Raw genomic sequence first — 17,663 nt, forward strand, 5'->3', positions numbered from 1 at the left:
TTTTTATAAAATAAATCAGGGTGATGTAATTAATGCTCTAGAGCAGAGGTGGGGAACCTTTTTGCCGTTAGAGGCCACACTTAAATTAGGCAGCAATAAAAGAGGCCGCATTGACCTAAAAACGTGACTTTTGTGAAATTATTATAGTTTTTTTTATAGTTCTAACAATTTATTTCATTATATAGAAAAAAGTAAATAAAATACTTCAGAATTTTAAAAATTTTATGAATTAAATTTTAAATAAATTATAAATATTTTAGTTAGTTTTAATTTCATTTAAACATTCATTTTTTACGTAAAAATGATATTAAAATCTTTTGATTTGAATTTGATATTCATATTCTTATTGTTACATAATTATTTGAAATAAGAAATTATATATTTTTTTTATACCATTGAATTCACTGATAGATTTTTATTTTGCAAACTAAAGTGTTAACGGTTAATTTAGGGAATTTCGGGCTTTGGAAAAGCTAGATTAAATTTATTTGTGAACTTTCAGTATGAATATTCCTGTTGTCAATAAGGACAATAGTTGTTATAACAAAAAATAGGATTAATGCAATAAACGCACTATTGACAGACATTTAAGAATATAATTTAAAAAATATTATTAATAAATGATGTACCTAATCCATTTAGAGAATAATAATGTTTACCCATGAGGGTAAGTTATTGTAATGGGCCGAAAATCGAAAATGATAATTTTTACATTTATCGACGTTTTGAAGGTTTCTGAACATTTTGGCATAACTCAGAAAAAATGGACGTGTGTGTGTGTATGTGTGTGTGTATGTATGTATGGATACAAATTTCCAGACACGTTTTCGGGCGCACGGATCAACCGATTTGAATGGTTCAAAAAACATTCGATTCCTATTGATGAGCTATTTAGTTTTCGGCAAAGGCAGGACCAGCAGTTACGGAGATAATGAGCAAAGCGTGAAGAAAATAGAAATCGAGTTTTTGAGAGAACGGAGCATCCGATTTGAATGTTCTAAAAAACATTCAATTAGTGATGATTGCGAGAAGTGTTTATCAGATTTTGGCAAAGGCAGGCCCAGCCATGGCAGTTTTTGAGAGAACTAAGCGTCCCATTTAAATGATTCAAAGATCTTTCTGCTTGTCTTAATAAAATAATTGATTTTGGAAAAAAAAATTGTTTAAACTTTTTTTTTCAAAAAAAATTTTTTTTTGTATATCGAAAATAATTCAGATTTTATTTTTAATTCTGACTAAAGTTCTAATATACTTTGAGCAATTAATTTTAACTTTGCAATTCAGTTTATATAATTCTTATAAATATTAGACAATGTTACAATATTAATAATGATCTGTTTCAAAGCATTCAGTATTCCTCGAACATTTCGTTTTGGTACGGGAAGTTTCAGCAATTTGCCTTAAGGCACGATGCCATACACCCAACTAGTTTGATAATGTATTAAACTCACAATAATGAGCGCGAAAGAAATATTTTAATTAAAATATGTGTTTATTATGCACAAAATGTATTGTTACTTTATATTTTGCTTTTGAGTTGTTCTAATTTCAAATACCTTACTCTATATTTATATTTCAAGATTTAAATATAAATAAATTCTATATATTATGTGCATATATATATATACGGACACATATTTTGCCTACAGAAATTTTTAAAAAATTTTGTATTTTATGAAAAAGGGTATAGTTCTGTGTCATTTTATAACTAAAAATCATAAATACCATAAAATTGCCAATATATCTAGGTAAAATGTGGATGCTCCGATCTCCGCCAAAGCCAAAGTTGCGAGAAGTATAATTTTTTATCAGTTTACTACGGATACGCATAAAAATCTTCAACCCGGGTGGCTAACGATTCTTTTGCACTGTTAATTTTTTTTATAATACTTTTTGAATCATATAATAGGCGATGTCTTGCGAAATCGAAAATATTGCTTATATTAAATAATATTAATATAATATATTACATCACTATTTTGTATCCGCCTAAGAGTCTGTGTTTAAGGCTAGTAATCTGATGTCATGTTACAATATGACTGTTTTTGGTGGAATTTTTGTACAATAGTTGTTTGAAAGTAACTCTGCTATTTTGTACAAGACGGCAAGGGGCCGCACAAAAACCTCCCGGAGGCCGCAGGTTCCCCACCTATGCTCTAGAGTCTAGATTAAAGGAAAAATATTTGAAAAAATCATTATGTAAATAGAAGTATGTATTATGTATAAAGCAATATGCATTGCATATGCAATATACATCATCATGCATTGCCACATATCTTGCCCATTGTAAGCAGACTCATTTTACGTTTATCTCTTTCTTGAGCATTTTTTATGAACATTCCAAGAGTTTATAATAGCTCGATCAAATAGATAAAAAAGTATGCAAATACCAATTTTTAGAGCTCTTTGTTATATGATTTCTGCCCAAAAAGCTATCCATGAGATCTACTTCTCCCATATGTTTATTGTTCAAACTTTGGCGACTAGTATGATCTTGTGCTAGGAATTTTGATTACTGACATGTAGAATAATATACCGAAGAACTTATACAAATCATAATCTGTTTCTTCAAAAAACAACACAAAAAAAACATTTGCAAAAAAATCTTGGTCATACGTTACAAGTGGAACTACTGCATAGTGATGTAAATCACATAGTTTTGAGAACTTTATTCACATTGTTTTGATATAAATTGTACATAAAATAACAAAAACATGAAAACAAACCCTTTTCTCACTCTTTTTCACTTTTACTGTATTTTATATCTTCGTTTACTTCCTTATAACAAACTAAGAACTCGCTCCTTTTTTCCAGTCACTACAAACAGCAAAATTACAAGTTCTAGTCCTGGTAATTAACAGTGACGTTTGCTATTTTTTTTTAAATTGCATTTTGTTGTACGTAGGGCTTTCGAAACCGTACTAAAATCTGAATACCGGTATTTGATATTTGAAATCTGTAATACCGGGATCCCGGTATTAATACCGGCATTATTAATGAAAAATTTACTGGTCATATTTTTAGTTACTGCAGTTGTTATATTAACATATTAACATTATTATTGTTTTAAAGTGACATAAATGAGTACATATTAATTATTTTTATCATATAGAGAATAAAAGTAGATATATACAAAAAAACTTGCAAGTAAACAATTATATATTAACTTCTATGTTACATTTTACGTATAATAGGCTCGTAAAGAATTATATATTTAATAACTTATATTTTGTTTATAAAAATATGTTTTTAAAAATTATAAACAATCAATTATTTCATCTTCAAGCGAGGACCGAATTTTAGTACAAATATAACAAGCCGAAAAAAGCCTTTCCTCATTCTACAATTGTCTACAATTATTCGATATGAATTAGTACTTAGTATAGTGTATTTAGTTTATAAACAAATCATATTTAGATATCAACACTTCACAAAGACTTATAGAAAATTATTGTATTTACTAAATGAATACAATAAAATAATTTTATATGAACGATTTCTAAGAATCTGCAACGAGACTAATATTATCATTGATTATCATACTATTTATCACTCGATGATTTGACTTGTAAATTTTCGTTTTAAAGAAATAATGAATAAATACGAATGATTGATAGGAATTTATACAATATAGAGAATTATAACGTGTCGATTGTATATTTTGTTTAAAAATCATTGATAACGAATTAGATATAAGGACAATGCACGTGGACGACTAATAATTTGTATAAATGGGTTCCATTCATTATGTCGTATATAATATATAAACATTTCGCTTTATCTTGCCGAAGTCGACAAGATGTGTCATACTGGGCTGAGCCGAGTCGGCAATACACAAACACAGTGTAAAACTTCTGTATGTGTGCTGTTTTAACAAAATTTTGGTAATCCCGAAATATCGGTATTATTGTATCAATACCGGTATTGAATACCGGACAAAAATCGTCCGGGATCCCGGTATTCGGGATCACGAAATCCCGGTATTGCAAGCCCTAGTTGTACGCTTTAAATGTTGCCAGCAACAACAAATTTACAGTACAGGGATTTCAGTACTTTTTTGTTGACTAAATATTATGATTGAAATTTTCATCACCATGCATAGAAGGGTTAAGATTTATTTTATTTGTTATATTTGAAACATTTCTTTACCATTTTCGCTATGATCGTCGTATATAGACAATATCGATCAACAGTTTGTGCAGGTGTTAAGATTTATGAAATATGCGTTAAAGTATTGAGAATTTTAAATATTTATTGTTATTTTTAGTTTTTGAATACATTTTCATCGATGATCAGTTCACGAATAACGCTACTGCCTGCGGAAATCACTCCCGTAGCGAAAAGCTTAAATAAATTTTAATAAAACTCTTATTGCGGTATAGTTTGATTTTCAAAATTTAAAGATTATTTTATTCATATGTTTTACTATTTATTCCCACATGTAATATTTTTTTATTGACCTCTGCAGAACCAAACGTTTATAAATAGCTAGATAGATTTTACTGGTTTTTCATGATATCAAATAAACCTGCGGGCAATCAATTCATGAAATGTATGTTATTTACATTCAAAATATACATAATATTTGTTTGCACTTAATCACAAAAGCTTTTGATTGATTGTTTTTGATCATTTTTTATTTATATTATATGATTGGAATTTGCACAGAATTATTTAATTGCCTAGGTAACGAAATACTATATGTATATGTCTACGCAAAATCCCAAAATAAATTTGCAATGCAATAGATTCACAGAAACCCATCGGCTATTTTCACATTGAAGCAGGTCGTTGATGAAAGGCGGCCGCGGTCCGGCGGGATTAATAATTCAACTGTATGTAATCCTGCTGGTCCCACAATATTATATTATATTTTGACACAGATCTGAATCACGTAAATCAATGATTATTGGCTACTGGAACATGTGTAAGCTTCAGGTGCTCCAATGTTGAATCGATAATGAATATGTAACACATAACATTGATCATGTGGCAATGAATGTATGGTAGTGGTATCAAATTAAATGCGTTGTTACATAAACAGTGAGAAAACGATGGTGCACATTTATCATCTCCACATATTCGCACCTATCGCACACAAACAACTTTATGTATATGATTATGGGTAATATGGTTTTATAACTAATAATAATAATCATATATATGACGTAGTAATAAAGTATATATATATGACGTGTATACATATACTTACACTACATTCAGTTATCAGCAATTATATTATAAGAATATATTATTATTTCATTAAAGCGATATGTGCGTGCGTGTTGACTACTGCCCATATTACTTGTTAAAGTATTAAGTAATTTTAAATTTATTTAGAACCTTTCGGAGTAGTATTGTATTGTATATAATTCAAAAGCTATTCCGAAGAATAAAAAATTTAGTATATTCAGAAAAGTGAGGTTAGCTGTTTGTCGGCCTAGTTAATAGTCGCTTGAAGTCTGGAACGACCAGCGTGAACATTCGGCGATATAAAAATTCTATACTGGTTTAGATTTACAGACATATCTCTATAAGATAAATATTTGTTAACTAAACATTCAGTGTAACTGCACAAAATCAAAAAAATTACATTGTTTAAAATCTTAAAATACTTCATCATAAAAGTTAAAAGTATTAGTCAAATAAAAATATCGAATGCTAAGTAACTGGCAGTGAAACTCAAAAGTAAACAATTTTAATTTCTAATTGCACTATTTTAGTTTAATACACTCTGGAAAAAAACAGTTTTACATAGTACAATTGTAACCGTAAAGTGTCTAAATGTGAATCTGTAAATTGAAGATTAGCATAATTTCTAAATTTAAATCTTAGTTTTTTAGCAGATGGAGCGGATAAATTTAATGTTTTCTATAAGCTCAAAAACTTTTTGAATAAAATTAAATAAAAATCTGCCATAGAAAGACCATAATTGAGCAGTTATCGAGTTATATGAAAAATGATTGGACTACTAAAATGACTATTATGAAATTGGGAAATTTTAAGTTTCAATATCGCATTGAAAATATTAAAATATAGAAAATTGAACCCTAAATTTAAAAAAGGTATTAAGGTTGGATAATTCTTGAAAAAAATAGATTGTTTTTTAGGCAAAATCTAAGGTTTTTCATTAACTCCAAAAATCGGAACTAAATTTAAGTCAAAAACAACGCAGAATGAAAAATTATTTGATTAGTAAAATGACTATTACGAAATAGAGGTTTGTGGTAGAAGGATGAAAATTCAAGAGAGCAATTAGTTACGAATTATAAAAAAATAAAATTTAAAACGTGGTCTTTTTTTCAACTTCCCGTAGAGTAAATTATTATAATCGTCCAAAAATCGAAATTCTTCACACATTTCTTCACGTTTTGAAGGTTTCTGAACATTTTGACATATTTCAGAAAAAATAGATGTGTGTTTGTATGCATGTATGGATACAATTTTTTGTCTACGTTTTTCCGGGCACAGAACCGATTTGAATGGTTCAAAAAACATTCAATTCCTATTAATAGGGGGATGTGCTGATTAGTTTTTGGCAACGGCAGATCAAGCCGTTTTGTAGATACGAAGCAAAGAGTACAGAAAATAAAAATCGATTTTTCGAACGGAGCATTCGATTTGAATGATCTCAAAAACATTCGATTCGTAATGACGGGGAAAAGTTGTGATTGTATTTTGCAAAGACAGGTCTAGTCGTTTCGGAGATACCGAACGAAATGTGCAAAAATGGCAGTTTTTGAGAGAACTAAGCATCCGATTTGAATGATTCAAAAAACTTTCTGTTTGTTTTCACAAAATAATTGCTTTTGGAGAAAAAAATATTAAAATTTTTTCTAAATTTTTATTTTCTCAAAAAATGTAATTCCGTTTGTATAAACCTAAATAAATATTAGACATTGTATTTATAATAATCTATATACAAACATTTAATATTGTTCGAGTATTTCGTTACGGTACGAGAAGTTCCAGCAATTTTTCTTAAATCACGAAGCCATACACAACTAGATTTTTCTTAAATCTTAAGGACGACCAATTCTTAATAATTAGGGATATGAAAAGTCAGATTCGCGATTGCAAAAATTTCGTAAAAATCGCTTATGTCGTTTAAGGGAGATCACAAACATCACGACGCAAGAATTATGTATATATATATATATATATATATATATATATGTTGTGGTATTCACCCTTTACAATAGTTATAAATAATATTGTAAATCGATGTAACAGTCAATATGAATTACGCAGTTAAAATGATTCATGGACTTGCAACAAAGTATTAGAGATAAGCAACATTGTAAACATGCACGTGTACAAATCTGTAACCGCAAATGCGTCGAAGTAAATAGCTGACTCATTCGTAACGGGTTTCTGTGATGACGAATAAGCCAATATGAATCATTTTAACGTATTTTTCTGGAAGAATGATTACGTCACCATCGGAGATTATAAAAAGTCGGAAGACAGGAGAATATGTGTTCATTCTCAGTTCAGTTGCCAAATAGTTCACATCACTCTTATCTTAAAATATCAATTGTGTATTAAGTGTAACCAAGTAATGAATTAAATAAATATTAATAAAAGTCTTCAGATGTTTGATTAAATATTCCACAGTGGTAAAGTTTATGATAGCAGCAGAAGAACCTAATTTTAATTGTTGACATCGTTGGTACGCAACATAATTGTTGGTGACGGCCTCAACATAACTTGTTGGCAGCCAGGGTGCACAACAATATATATATATATATATATATATATATATATATATATATATATATATTGATCCCATAATACCATAAAGTTGAATTATTAACTAAATAACCCGAATATATAATCAATTTCATCCTTAGTCGAGGTGTTCATTGCCTAATCTGATATACCAATATAATATATATATATATATATATATATATATATATATATATATATACATTGCTAATGATAACTATGGACGATTCGGCGTAACCATATCCGCACAATGGGCGCTTATTCTGTACCTCTCATGGCAATATATCTTGAACGCTGGTTCAGTGCGACACGATATTCTATTAGAGCAGGGCAAACAATTATATAGGACACTACGATGTTGCCTCCTACCAGACTTGCCAGACAGCAAGGTAAATTGTGGTCCAGTAAACCTCAATCTGGTGCTTTACGGGTTTTAAATTGATTTCGATTGACTGTAGGTTATTGATAGTGTTTTCATGATATAAAGATTGACATTGATCTATCAAAGCATATTATGATTCGTGAACCAAAAACAGCAGTAGTGTATTTCTACCGCAACAAATATTTCACTGAAATGAAAATAAAGCCCGCGGGTGAGATGGTCCGACATTGATATCTCAAAAACGAGTAAGATTAAGAATTTTTCAACAACAATATTTGAAAGTAGAGGGAAAAAGAAGTCAAACCAACCATCACCCTAATTCTCACGACGTCGATATCGGAAGATAGACGGCAATGTTTGAAAATCCATAACAAAAGTATTTTCTTTCGATGTTAGTTTTTTTGCCATGGACACTGTTATTCAGTTTACATGACCCTCAGGTAATTTAAATTATTTAATTGTTTTATAGAATGTATTGTTCATTTTAAGTTAGATTCAACATTTTTTTCAAACTCTATGAAATCTTGCAACTGGGTTGAGTAAAAAGAACCAACTGAAATTTTATTCTGGAAAAGGTATAAAGTTTATACCATAAACAATAAGAGATCGTAAATAAAAAAGAAAATTAAGTTGAAAAACCAATTTTACAAAAAATGAATCATTGCTGGAATAATGCAGATATTACTTCGTAAAATTGATTTAAAATTAAAGTTAAGTCAAAGTCAAGTCATTGGATCTGTTGGCTTCCTGGTTGTCGTATTTTACGTCGTGTATAGGGTAATCTTAAGATCTATTCAAATAATTATATTTACTAGTAAACAATGTTTAATGAAAAATTATATATTTAATAACTGTGCACTCTAAAAATGCATTCCTGCAATTAAAGAAAATTAACCTTTTTGCTTCGAGAGCCTTTTGCTTTTGTGTTGTTCACAGGAGTGACATTGCTTTACAGAAAACCGAACTGTTAACAACATATTTTTAGATTTTTTTTAATAATTATTAATAAAAATGTTTTTAAAAATTAAAAATTTTATAAAACTAAAATTTACAATAAATAATTAAAATTCTCAATATTTTAATTCAAAGTGATAAATCTTGAAGCAAAAATCGACAGTTTGTTTATCGTGTAAAGGTGATTATTTATTACACGCAGATCGAGGTAGTCACGTAGATTTTGTCTATATGCAATGCTTGTAGCGAAGAAAATAATTTTAGGCATACCAAACTGCATCTTTTGTCTGGGTATGTCGGGCGCAATTCTGGGTATAATACCGACTAAAACCGCATTTAGGCATTACATTATGGAGGCAGGATCTAGAACGCTAGAAAAGTTTTATTATTCATTCAAATTGAAAAATTTGTAAATCATGTATTAATTGAATTAACATGTAATTTATCAACCTAACTTTAGTACAAATTAAAACTTGCAAAGCAGAAAATATGTAGGGTACATTGGGATAGAATTTCAATAAAAAGTACAACTTTTTTAGATCTTGCCTGAGGCGTCAATATTACTATATTCATGATTAATTTTGCCATTAATTTTATTAAATATTTTGTGTATGAAAATGTAATTCAATGCCTATAACTAAGATAATAGAATAAATTTTTATATTGATAATTTAATTAAATTACACATTTTTCACACAGCTAACTGATAATTTATGAATTTATAACGCGGAGCCAAATATTGCAATTTGGTGCATCAGCTCACTAAAATATTCAGATTTAACTATTTATCCAACCACCCAGCGCTTCGCTTTGGCAAACAATTGACCTGAATATATTGCATTACCCTTATAACACTGCTCTGAATAAATAACATTTTGCTGAATAAATAATGCAAGTTTATAATCATTAAGCAACTTTGCAGTAAATGAATATGCAAATAATGAGCGAAGGCCAATGTTAATATCTCGTAATGCATAGGATAATCTTGGATAGAAGATGTGTGTGCAATCAAATGTAATATGAATGTGCAAATATTATATTATAACATTATATGGAAACCATCATGAATATTTAGAATTGGTATGAAAGTTTGTTCATCACACGCTTCTAAGTAATTTTAAAGCCATGTATACAAACACATTTTGTATGAATAAGCATTTCTCCTGTTCTGCGAAAAGCGTGTATATGCATAGTAATTTTATGTACTTTCATTAATTTACTATTGTAAAAGTGAATGTATTGCTTCTTGATGCAAGAGTAATTCCTAGAATTTTAGGCTTGTACAGAACTTAATTAATATTATTCGCATCAGCAAAATATTGACAATGTAAAATACGATATGTTGTTATTTGTAAGCTTTTATATGATATCACACATGCATATAACATCATTTTCATTTAAATTTACAAAATGTTAAGTTGAAATTTTGATTATGTTTCTTTAATACAAAGCTGTAGGAATCTTGTATTGTTGCAAAATGTTTTGCTTGGTGTAAAATTTCAAATCTTGTTTCTAAATACGGTTTTAAAGTAATGGTAAATGTGTAGGCTTTTTTAATGCACTATAAGGCCTAGCGAGACTCAAAGTTCTGCGAGTAAGAAAAACAAAACAAAACAAAAATATATTTTAAAATTTTATATAATTGTTATAAATATCAGACAATGTTACAGTATTTATATGTTTATAATAATCTATTTGAAAACATTCAATATTCCTCGAACATTTCGTTACGGTACGGGAAGTTCCAGCAGTTTGCGATGCCATACACACCACTAGTTAAAGTTTATTTAAACATAATAAAGATTTAGCAATAGAAAGAAATTAATTATATATAATTAATTACTTGAATTGAATGAATTCTTAGAAAATCGAGTATAAAATTTATTACTTAATATTATTATAATCCACGTAAAGTAAACTACATTTTAATTAAAATCACTGATTTGAAAAATCTCGTAAATCTGCAGATTCAAAAGAGTTGCTGTTTATAATTGATGTACATTTTGCTTCAGTATATACAAAGTGTATAATCTGCAAAATTCATACTAAAGCCTGGTATCATATTCAATTATTTGCTCTTTATCCCTTTTTATTTCCGACGATTTAATCCCTGCTAAAATAACCTTTTGAATACGATATCTTCAAACCATTTCAATTTTCTCTTTTACAAAAAAGCAAAAGATAACTTGGACGTGAATAATTAACGTTCTTCGCTAAGTCAAATTCAAAATACCGGGGATGTTCTGCATAAATTTTTATGGTTCTGATTTCTGTGTTTTTGAAAGCAAATTATTATTATTTCAGATAATAACCTAAGTGTTTTATTAAGTGTTCCAGGTAAATGTAATATATCATTTATGGTTATGTATTAATTATTCACTTACATTTCATACGATATAAAAAATATACGAACTATTTATTAATAATTAAATGTAAGAAAATTATTAATGTTTAATAAATCATAAAGAAATATACTAATGTAAATATGATAAATAGTTGCTCGTGAAAATTCACATTTAAAGAAGCACGGAAAATTGTGTGTGAGGTATTCAATGATATGAGATAAACCCTAGAAATTATTATTTTTATAAATTTTGTTAAATGTTTACATAAAAATCACACTGATTTTTTGTATTGCATAAATTCATTCATAATGATAATCATGATATTGTTATAATAACGCCTTACTTATGCATTTAATTATTAATTAATAAAATTATTAATTAATTTAATCGCTTACATTATTTGCATAACTTAGTTCATTATACATTTTACTAGTATATTCATACATTACAATGTTATTAATTAAGTGATATAATTAATAGAATATATATTGGAACTATATAATATGGAAAATTATAAAAATTGAAATGAGAAATTAATAAGAGTAGTAATTTTAATTTATATGACGAGTATTTGTACCTTTGACAACATGATAACTGATGATTAAAGTAATTGCACTTTTTTAGTATGATGGATAAATATTATAATACGTGAATAAGTGAGTAAATGGTATGATTAACTTCCAGAAGGAGAAGTTTATGTTTTCATAGAAAAATCCGATTCGCTAATTTTATGTTTTCTTGACGTTTCAAGCCATTCTGAATCGAATGTGACCAAATTTGGAAAAAGTATGTGTGTGTGTGTGTGCGCGTGTGCGTGAACAGATTTTGTGCCGTAAAACGACGTTTTCTCAAAAACGGTTGGACCGGTTTCAAAAATTTAAAAGCCATCCGATGTATTTCGATGAGGACTAGCGTTTCTGAGTTTTGTGTATCGATCGGCCGAGCCGTTACTTTGTAAGTCGCAGAAAAGTGAAACATTTTTCGTCCACGTTTTAGCCCGCAATTTTTATTCGATTTTGAAAATTCAAAAACCGTTCGAACGATATTGGGGAATCGTGCTGATTAGTTTTTGGTAGAGATCGGCCGGGCCGTTTTCTTGTAATAAAATTTAAAAAAAAAAACGACGATTTTTATGATTATTTTTTTGACGGTAGATACCACAGTCTTCTAGATCATACTAAAATAAATATCAAAGTTTGCAAAAATTAGTATCGTTTTTTTGGCACTTGTCAAAATTAGACCTTTGATCGTCGTTTTCTGCAAAACGCCTGAACCGATTTTTGAAGTTTAAAAGCCATTTGATGTATTCAATGAGGACTATCGTTTGTCGGTTTTGAGAGACGATCTGCCAAACCGTTTCTTTGTAATTTGAAAAAAAGTGTTAAACTTATCGTACACATTCAAGCTCAAACTACCGAATCGATTTTGAAAAATCAAAAACTGTTCGAAAGATATTAGTTGGGAATGATACTGATTAGTTTTAGGTGAAAATCTACCGAGCCGTTTTCTTGTAATTAACCGTTGAAAAAAAAATTTAAGCCAATTTTTATGGAAGTTTTTTCGGTGATATATATCATGGTCTTATAGAACTTACTGAAATATTACGGCCTTACGACAAGTAGTATAATTTTAAAAAATCATCAAAGTTTGAGAAAATGAGTAGTTTTCTTGACATTTGTTAACATTAAAATTAGACGATTTACTTGGTATGACGATAGAGTACCTGGTTTTAATCAACATACTAAACCATTAAACTGGTTCAATTATAAAAATTGGTGATTTTTGAACATTTGTTTCTAGAAAATACTTCGAGCGTTCGATCGTTTTCAATCATGTGTAATAAATCCACTCGGAATACTTTTAATCACTCATAAATTATTTTATTTTTATTGATTAAGTCGATTATTTACGTATATCGGGAAGTTCATGTAACTTGCCTTAAGGCTAAATACCAATACCAACTAGTTTATTGTAGGTCAAAGCGGGACTTAAAGACCCGCGGGTGAAAAGATTCACCTCCATTATCACAAAAACAAATAAAGCATAGATTTTTTAACGATGCTATTTAAAATTTGAAGAAAAATGATGTGTGACCAGTCATCGTCTTAAATTGGGCGACATTGTAGTCAGGAGATAATCCATCGCATTGACAAATTTTTAACGAAAGTTTTTTTTCATTGTTGGTCTTTTTGATTTAGAATACAGTTATTTAGTATTACGATCTATATCGTAAGTAAGAAAATAGTAAATAAAAATATAAAATAAGTTAAAAAAGCAATTATACAAGACCTAAATTAAATTAATATTTTTCATACAAAAATTGTATCTAGTGAGATCTTGTGTGTCCATAAAATGTGCATTTCGAACAGAAGTTGCATGTATCTCATTGTTATTATATCATAAAAAAACAATGAGTATGATTATTATTACAAAAGTAGCTACAAAAGAAAGATTTATTAAGTAATAAGAGTTGATCTATTTTTTGTTTATTATATTTGGGAGTTTTACTGAACATGGTCATTTGTTGTGAATGATTTTTACAAAATAATTGCTCGCAGCCAAATTGGACCTCTGTGCTGCGCCCTACTCTATATACTTAGATTAAAATTTTTAATTTTGTTATTCCAATCTAATAATAAAATTTTAACGCATTTATTAAATATTACAGCTACTAATACGTAATACCCCTTTCAAATTAAAAATAATATGGTGTATCTTTCTGTCTTTGCCTGTGATTTTTTACTCCGCCTATGGGGTAAAAAGGGCCAGGTGACAGATTTTTGAAAAATAGAAAAACAAATATATATCTACTATGTTGGGAATTTCACTGACAGTTGTTTGTTTGATATGTGTTATTTCTTTCGATGGCGGTTTGGTTTTTACAGAGCAAATGCTGAAAGTAAAATTGCACCTTTGTGCCCCGCGCTAACATATTAAAGAAGCAATTATATATATATATATATATATATATATATATATATATATATATAATGCTTGTATAGATGATATAGACCTATATTATGCTTGTAATGATTATTGAAATTCAAATTTTCAGATGGTGGCCACAGACGAGGCAGCCCATCAAACAACCGAGGGAAGTGGCACGACATTCGGAAAACTTCGGCAGACCTTATCGTCTTCCTTGCTCACGGCTCAGGACCGCGGTAAGAAAATTTATTTCATATCATAAATGCGATTAATCTCTCTCGATTGATATCAATCACTCGACATAATCTCTGTAATAGACCATTAGAAGTTTTTGCCCTTCTTCGATATTTTTTGCTCCCTTAATTCATTTTATTTTTCACTGAATATTTTAACCCTAATTTGGATTGTGTGAAAATATTCGGAAAATTTATTGTAGCAATAAAATTACTAAGTAAGTAGTAGCAGACGTTTTTCAACAGGATCTTACAATATTAAAATATACTTTGTTACAATATTAAATCCTACATAATATTGTCTTACCTCCTGTCTGACGGTCCGACGCAATATGCAGAACTGTGCATAGTGCATGTTCGTTGTTTTTGATATGTAATATAAAATTGAACTATCATAAATTTTGGTTTCTGTTATTATCATCGACTACTTTTAAATTATATAGGGGGAAGTCCCCCAGTGTCGGTCACCTAAGGTTATTTATAAATAAATCAAAAAGTACTTCACGAAATGTTTATTAAATTATGATATATGTTGTATAACAAAGTCAAACTAAATTAACAAAACCGCAATCTTCGCTAAAAATAATTAATACTATTAATCAAACTTTGGTATCAAAAAATATGAATTTAAACAGTGGCACCTAGTACCGAACATTTCAAAATAATCTGCATTGATCACATAGGTAGCCATCTCCACACTCTGAAATGTCTGCACATGTGTCTTTGACGAATATTCTTAGATATAGCAAAAAAAGTCACTCTTCATCCACCCTTTTGGCTGGGCCACACCGACGCTCTCAGCTGGTGCATTCACCATAAGCTTTTCATTCTTCGTCTAGGAAATACGAAAAATGGGGGTATGTAGTGACCGTTAGCACTCATACAGAACAAAATTAAATAATTGGAATAAATTACGTATATTCTCACAAGAAATATCAATATGTTTACTGTCCGGCACTAAGGGACAGACATTTTCGTTTCGTTTGGTGGCACCTACTAAAATTGGTTAAGAGATCTAATAATATTCTACCATTTTACGGATAACTATCAAGTACAACTTTTATCTTTGCATACCACTCAAATGTAAATGCATAAATATGCTAGAATTACTTCCATTGATATTCAGTTGACGACGTGATTTTGCGCCTAAAACAGGAAAGGGTTGCTTCCCCTATATCTCAATTTGCTTAAAATTTATCAATCGTTTATAATGTGTAACAATATTTGTGATTGCTCAATTGTTTAAATAGATATCTTGAACATGTAACGTAAAAAAAAGTCATCTGGAGTTAGTTGATACAAAACCTTGGGGCTAGATGTAACAAACGAGAATTATATACAGATATTACAGAAGTAAAGAAGATTGTATGTATTGATACAATTGTTAGTTGGAAAAATATGGGCACATGTGAATAGTGTTACAGACACTATATTGTATTTGTATTATGATAATAATTGTAGTTTACGTTGATTTATGATAAGAATTTCTATTACAAGAGACACTACTAAATATTTTATATGTATTACAAATTATAATTTACATTGATTTATGAAAAGATTAACTCAGAAACTTGTAATTTTTTTAAAAAATAAGTAACGAATTAAACATCAGGAGTACCATTGTTGTTTTTTGTCGTTACTTGTTCCGGTAGATGTTACAACTAGCTCCAAACACGCTGCAAGTCGTAACACCGCAATTTTTCTAGAAAATAATAAATTGTGAAGTTAACAATAGTTATGAAATTATTTTTACTTGATTTAATCGACAAATTGTTAAAGCATATATCTAGCTTTATTTCGTAGAATTAAGAGATCTAATGATAGTAATTTAAGAAAACAAGTTGCAACAAAACTACTATCTTCTCTACTATAGAATAGAAATTAATACAAAAATGTAAGGGCGTGTATAATTATAATAGTAATGTTATTTCTAATATCAAAAACCAAACGACCTTTAGTTATAAAATTGTAAGAACTTACATATGTAACGCATATGTATCTATATATCGTATTTTTTAACCTAAATTATATCTGCGATAGCATGTTTTTTATACGTTATTCATTTATATGCAAATACCTTTTGTTTCATGTGTCATTATCACTGCTGTTTCCAGTTTCATGCTTATGTATTTGAAAGGTCCAAAAAATGTTGCAAAAAATATTCAAACTCCTACGGATATAAAAAAATGTATTTATATAAATCGTGCAAATCACTGTATATCAAATATTTTATAAATTGATCTTCTCACTCACCACATCCTCCCCACGTTAACTATATTTATAACGTTACAGATTGAATATAATTTCTAATTTTAATTATATGGTCTGTGATATCACATATATATTTTAAAATCATTGCTTGATCTTTTTTTTATTTGAACTTTAATTCTATTAGGTGTGCAACTAAGTTTTCGCTGTTTTTCGAAAAAATGTAATTTTATTATAAAAAAAACTCTTACATCCAAATCGTTCAAAGTATTACCTATCGCTAGACACAACTTTTGCCCATCTTTCTGGCAGAGCTCGGATATCTTGACGTCAGAAGTGTTCGTTTTTTGAGGCTATCCTCAAATTAAGCTATTTTCAAATGATGATGTCTTAAAATGAGTTGAATTGCTGATAAGCCAGATCATGTTTCATCGAACAGAATAAGTAAAAATCGGACAGAGCAAAATCTGGGGAATATAGCAGGTGTGCTAGGACTTGCTATTTGAGAGTTGCCAAGTAGGTTTTCTAAGGCTTGGCAACGTGGGGCCGAGCATTGTCAGACAGTAAAATCACTTTTTCATGCCTATGCTTGTATTTGATAGTAAAACAGTAGAGTCATAGGCAACCTTTTGTTATTTATCTAGTTATACGATTTTTATTCTATATGAACACTCTGACAAAATATACACTACCAGTAGAAATTATGAATGTATAGTATGTAAATCAATCACTCGATTTCTGCTTTTGTATTCTTATATTCAACTTTAGCCAAGCTTTATCGACAGATATATCTATATATATATATAAAAGAGGATCGCTTAAGTAGCAACACTTATAACTCACGAACGGCTGAACCGATTTAGATGAAAATTGGCAGGGAGG

The 17,663-nt window shown here is 29.1% G+C and overlaps 1 protein-coding gene across 1 annotated transcript in view; it reads left to right on the forward strand.

The window, feature by feature from the left end:
* Nucleotides 1-17,663, forward strand: part of LOC113387711 (regulating synaptic membrane exocytosis protein 1) — a 330,281-nt gene that overhangs the window by 212,087 nt on the left and 100,531 nt on the right. The window contains exon 2 of the mRNA XM_026625078.1: nucleotides 14,468-14,576. Coding sequence (XP_026480863.1) covers nucleotides 14,468-14,576 — 109 coding nt within the window. The remainder of the gene's footprint in view (nucleotides 1-14,467; nucleotides 14,577-17,663) is intronic.

The sequence above is a fragment of the Ctenocephalides felis genome, unplaced genomic scaffold, assembly GCF_003426905.1.
Source record: "Ctenocephalides felis isolate EL2017-DRISC unplaced genomic scaffold, ASM342690v1 CF-g0.4_SCAFFOLD_03572, whole genome shotgun sequence".
In the NCBI taxonomy this organism is placed as follows: Eukaryota; Metazoa; Arthropoda; class Insecta; order Siphonaptera; family Pulicidae; genus Ctenocephalides; species Ctenocephalides felis.